The sequence below is a fragment of the Salminus brasiliensis genome, chromosome 10 (assembly GCF_030463535.1).
Source record: "Salminus brasiliensis chromosome 10, fSalBra1.hap2, whole genome shotgun sequence".
Taxonomy (NCBI): domain Eukaryota; kingdom Metazoa; phylum Chordata; class Actinopteri; order Characiformes; family Bryconidae; genus Salminus; species Salminus brasiliensis.
In genome coordinates this window covers 37,684,578-37,690,103 of record NC_132887.1, presented here as the reverse complement: position 1 = coordinate 37,690,103, position 5,526 = coordinate 37,684,578, and the positions used below count along the sequence as shown (strand labels likewise).

The 5,526-nt window shown below is 49.9% G+C and overlaps 1 protein-coding gene across 2 annotated transcripts in view; it reads right to left on the bottom strand.

Annotated features, from left to right (window-relative positions):
• Window positions 1-1,879: 1,879 nt before the first annotated feature.
• The window catches only part of hhat (hedgehog acyltransferase), a 53,189-nt gene continuing 49,542 nt past the window's right edge, over window positions 1,880-5,526 (bottom strand). For both annotated transcript variants that reach the window (XM_072690000.1, XM_072690001.1), the window contains exon 12: window positions 1,880-2,926. In XM_072690000.1, coding sequence (XP_072546101.1) covers window positions 2,841-2,926 — 86 coding nt within the window. In that variant the 3' untranslated portion in view covers window positions 1,880-2,840. The remainder of the gene's footprint in view (window positions 2,927-5,526) is intronic.

Genomic DNA, 5,526 nt, shown 5'->3' with positions numbered 1-5,526 from the left:
GATAGAGGGAAGGAGGAGAGAGAAAGAGAGATGGAGGGAGAGAGCGAGAGATATAGAGGGATGGAGGAGAGAGAGAGAGATATGGGGAAGAGGAGAGATAGAGCGTGGAGATAGAGGGATGAAGGAGAGAGAAAGAGAGATGGAGGGAGAGGAGAAATGAAGTGGGGGAAGAGGAGAGAGAGAGAGAGCGGGCGAGAGATAGAGGGAAGGAGGAGAGAGAAAGAGAGATGGAGGGAGAGAGCGAGAGATATAGAGGGATGGAGGAGAGAGAGAGAGATGGGGAAGAGGAGAGATAGAGCGTGGAGATAGAGGGATGAAGGAGAGAGAAAGAGATGGAGGGAGAGGAGAAATGAAGTGGGGGAAGAGGAGAGAGAGAGAGAGCGGGCGAGAGATAGAGGGAAGGAGGAGAGAGAAAGAGAGATGGAGGGAGAGAGCGAGAGATATAGAGGGATGGAGGAGAGAGAGAGAGATATGGGGAAGAGGAGAGATAGAGCGTGGAGATAGAGGGATGAAGGAGAGAGAAAGAGAGATGGAGGGAGAGGAGAAATGAAGTGGGGGAAGAGGAGAGAGAGAGAGAGCGGGCGAGAGATAGAGGGAAGGAGGAGAGAGAAAGAGAGATGGAGGGAGAGAGCGAGAGATATAGAGGGATGGAGGAGAGAGAGAGATATGGGGAAGAGGAGAGATAGAGCGTGGAGATAGAGGGATGAAGGAGAGAGAAAGAGAGATGGAGGGAGAGGAGAAATGAAGTGGGGGAAGAGGAGAGAGAGAGAGAGCGGGCGAGAGATAGAGGGAAGGAGGAGAGAGAAAGAGAGATGGAGGGAGAGAGCGAGAGATATAGAGGGATGGAGGAGAGAGAGAGATATGGGGAAGAGGAGAGATAGAGCGTGGAGATAGAGGGATGAAGGAGAGAGAAAGAGAGATGGAGGGAGAGGAGAAATGAAGTGGGGGAAGAGGAGAGAGAGAGAGAGCGGGCGAGAGATAGAGGGAAGGAGGAGAGAGAAAGAGAGATGGAGGGAGAGAGCGAGAGATATAGAGGGATGGAGGAGAGAGAGAGAGAGATGGGGAAGAGGAGAGAGAGAGAGAGATGGGGAAGAGGAGAGAGAGAGCGTGAGAGAAAGATGGAGGGAGAGCGCGAGAGCAAGAGACTGATTGAGAGATGGACAGGTAGAGTTGGCTGTAAATTAGGGGAGAGTGTCACTTGCAAAACACACACACACACACACACACACACACACACACACACAAATCATCCTGCACTTCTACTGGTCCGTTCATCACAACCGTGCTCACAGCTCAGCATCATCATCAGAAATCCAGCAGTAAGCTAAGTGAACAGGGTTTAACCTGATCAGCGCAGACGGACCTCACTTAAACATTTACACCCAAATCAAAACTACACAATTACTCTGAAACGGTCTGAGAGCGGAGCCGTGCTCCAGAGTGGGACGGCAGGCAGGTAGGTAGGTAGGTAGGTAGGTAGGGAACATGGTGTGGTTAACTGGAATACAGAGCGCGAGGACACGAAAGCAAAGTTCAGCTTCACATCAAAGCAAGTTCTCAATATTTAATAACGTTGGCAGTGTGTGCAGCAGTGTGTGCAGCCATGCCGTTAATATAACTCCATGGTTAATGGTTCCTCGACTGACTCCTCATTCTGACTGAGGAGCACAATCCACAATGGTGGTGTTTTAGCAGTGCGGTGACTGATAGAACGGCACTGTTTCACCTCGTGGAATGATCAACACGTCTGGAAATCACATACAGATCCAACCCAGTTACCCGTTACTCTCCCATCGAGACGCAGCAGAAGATCTTTCACACTGCTACTACAAGGAAAAGATCATGTGACTTCAACAGTTCGCACACACACAACTTTTTTAGAAATTTATTTTTCATCCTGCAGCAGAACAGCTTCGGCCGTGAAGAGACATCCTCATCTCCTCACCAAACAGGCAACAACTGGGAAATTAGGGGTCCTAATCTCAGGGAGAGCTGGTGGAGCGCTGCTTCTACTCTTGGGTCATGCTGCTTGCCATCAGCAGCCGGAGTCTGAGAGGGCACAACTGGCTTTGCTCTTTCAGGGGTGAGTCGATGGCACTTCCTCTCCACATGCTGGCCAGCACAGGCGCCTGAGAGCTGGTGTATCGGAGCTGGAGCCTTTCAGGTGGCTGGCTTCTTAGAAAGCTGTATATGGCTGGGACACAACCGATCCGTCGGCTAGCTGCCCCTTAATTTCCGTACATGGATCTGTACATCATCTGCCAGGGCAAAATTCATTCAGTGCAGCTGGCCGGCTGTACTTTGGCTCCAGTTTTTGGAGTTTTAGCCAGGCTGGGTCAAAGGTGCTGCATTAGAGCTGTGCATCTTACATTAAGTCCTCAGTCCTGCAGTCTGGGCCAATGTGGGCTGGCACTGGACCACACGAATGTACACAATGGACAATGGTAGTTATGTTTCATGTGTATTGTCCAGTCTTTTACGTCATATCGTTAAACCCATTCCTGCACTGTTTACACATACTCACACCAGTGGAGGAATTCCAGTGTACCTACTTCTACTACTACTACTGTCACAGTATAAAAGCAATGAAGGGATCTCGATCCCGAAAACCACACAAATGAGCCAGGACGAGTGTCTTCGCCGTGTCTGGGGGGACATGCCAAATGATTTGGCACGGTGAACCACTAGGCTGGAACCCAGCTAATTAAATTACGCTTCCCTGATGGCGAACACACTGCAATGGCTCTGGAGGATACCTTGTATTCCGCTTCATCTAGCAGTGTCAACGCATGCTGGGATAATGATGATGATGATGGCGATGATGGGGCTGTAGGTTCTCTTCATGACAGTTTACGGTCCAAATCCAGTCCGACCTGAGCGAAGCAGTACAAAAACCCAAGCATGGGAAGAGCGATGGTGGACCAGCCTGAGAAGCAGAAATAGATAAAGAGAGAGGGAAAATGAGGGTGAGAGAGCATTACTCATTGGTCAACACTACAATGTTATTGCATTTACACACGACTGCACATTCTAAACAATGCAATGCTCAACACAAATATGTACCATACAGGCGACGTGAAGATTAGAGGAATGAATAAACTGAGGCAGACGAGAGAGAGAGAGAGAGAGAGAGAGAGAGAGAAAGATAGACAACTGAGGGACAGACTTCATATGTATGCAAATACCTGCAAATCCATACACTGCTGTTACCAATACTGAGTAGGACCTCCTTTTGCTCTCAAAACAGCCTGCTGTAGCCTTTCTGTCAGCCTGAGCCATTCTTTCTCGACCTCTCTCATCAACAAGGTGCCTCCTGCCTGCAGAACTGATGCTCACGGCATGCGTTTTCTCTAATACACCAACTCTAGAGACAGTGGGGCTTAATATCCCAGGAGATCAGCAATTCTAGAAATCCTCAAACCAGCACTTCTGGCACCAACAATGAATTTTCAACCCCTCCACCACCATTATTCTTGTTGTTAACGTTACCTGAAGCTGCTGGTCCACTTGCACTGCCGTCCACATGACTGGCTGATTCGATCATGGCATGAATGAGTAGGTGTACATGTGACGTTTACATTTACAGCATTTAGCAGACACTCTTATCCAGAGCGACTAAGCTTAGACTCTACTAAACACACAACAATAAGGAGACCATAATACTCTACTATTCGCCCAAGTACTCTGGGAAGAGGAGGGTCTTCAGTCTGGGTGTGGACTCTGCCGTTCGGACACCCAGGGGAAGTTCGTTCCACCACTTCAGTGCAGGACAGAAAAAAATCTGGACGCTCGTCTTCCGTGGATTTTGAGGGATGGCGGGTCGAGCCGAGCCGCACTGGAAGCTGGAAGGGCTCTTGGTGCGGATCGGCTTTTGACCGTCGCCATCAAGTACTGGTAGAGGGGCTGGCTGGTCCAGTCTTGGCTTTGTAGACCAGAGTCAGGGGTTTGAATCTGATGACCTGGGCAGCATTCTGGATAAGCTGCAGGGGCCTGAAGGTGAGCAAAGGGAGAGCAGCCAGAAGAGAGTTGCAGTGGTCAAGTCTTGAAGTGAGGAGAGGCTGAACGAGCAGCTGGGTGACCTCTCTAGAGAGGAAGGGTCGAATTCTCCGGATGTTGTACAGGAGAAATTTGCATGAAAGAGTTACGTCTGCAACATGACTTGAGAACGATAACTGCTTATCCATGGTGAGTGTATAGGAGTGTTCTTTTATTAATAATTTTATTAATATTAGAAGAGAAAGAGCAAAAGAAGCAGACAAACAACAAATCCAAGAGGAGGGGAGCCGCAAACACAGTCACAATAACGGGTACTGCAGTGACGCCTTACTGACTCTGTAACTAAACCGTCTGTGCAGTAAAGCTTACTGAACTGAAGTGAGAGGGAGTGTGTGTGTGTGCGCTGCACTTGGACAGGTGCTGTGCAAGCTGAAGCAGGACAGGAGGCTGCAGTACATCCTCCCAGCACGAGCCGAAACCTGCAGATAAAGCCATTCAGCAGCCTGGGACACGGCGGATTAGGCGGGACATGAGATTCTGTCCCACTGAGAACAGATCAAAGCCGAGACGCAAGCTATTTACCGAGACTTCGGGCCACTGAGACTGATGGACTTCACTGGCAATAAAGGTATAAGAGGGAGGAGGCAACCTTTTATCCCATAAAACAGTTGGATGCAAATACCTGAACACAGGCCAATCTTCTGTCCACAGGCTTCTATAGCTCCACTTGAGCCTCACCGGGGTCAGGGTTCCCCGCCCTTGAGGGATTTATAGAGAACTCTGCTGGGGTCTCAGGCTTGGCTTTGCATGGCGTTGTGCATCTTGCCACTTCAGGTTCAAGGATGTGAACCCAACCCCAAATTTGAGTGGACAGGGGAGAACTTGGGCCTCGCTTTCCTCTTCAATCGGCCTGAGGTCGTCATGGCTGTTCCATAAGACGTTCCTGTGAGGTTCTGCTCCCTGCTGACATGACTGCATCATGCAACTCCTGCCGACAGGACCACCTTCACGCTCGGAATGTCCCATCCCCATTACACCGCATCCTGAGATGACATCTGCTCCGTGACATAGTGCACAGTCATGCTGGAAATAGCCGTTAGAAGATCAAGGGTCAACTGTGGTCATGCAGCGAGGACCATGTTCAGCAATAACACTCAAACAGGCTGTGGCATTCAAGCGACGATTGGGGCCCAAAGTGCGTCCCGACAACATCATCACCTCCACCAGCCTGGACTGTCCACAGAAGACAGGGTGAGTCCATGGAATTGTGCTGTTGGTGGCAAATTCTGACCCTACCATCTGTGAGCGGTTCCTCGATTGGTGAGCCTGTGCCTGCTGCAGCCTCAGCTTTCTGTTCTTAGCTGAAAGTAGTGGAACCTGAGGTGGTCTTCCTGTTGCAGCACATCCCACAGATGCACCACTGAAATGAGATCTGGAAAGTATGGCAGTCAGGGCAACACAGGGTAGGCACATGTCAAATGGACCAGAGTGTTTCAGACAGAATATATGGAACACAAAAGTTTGTGGACG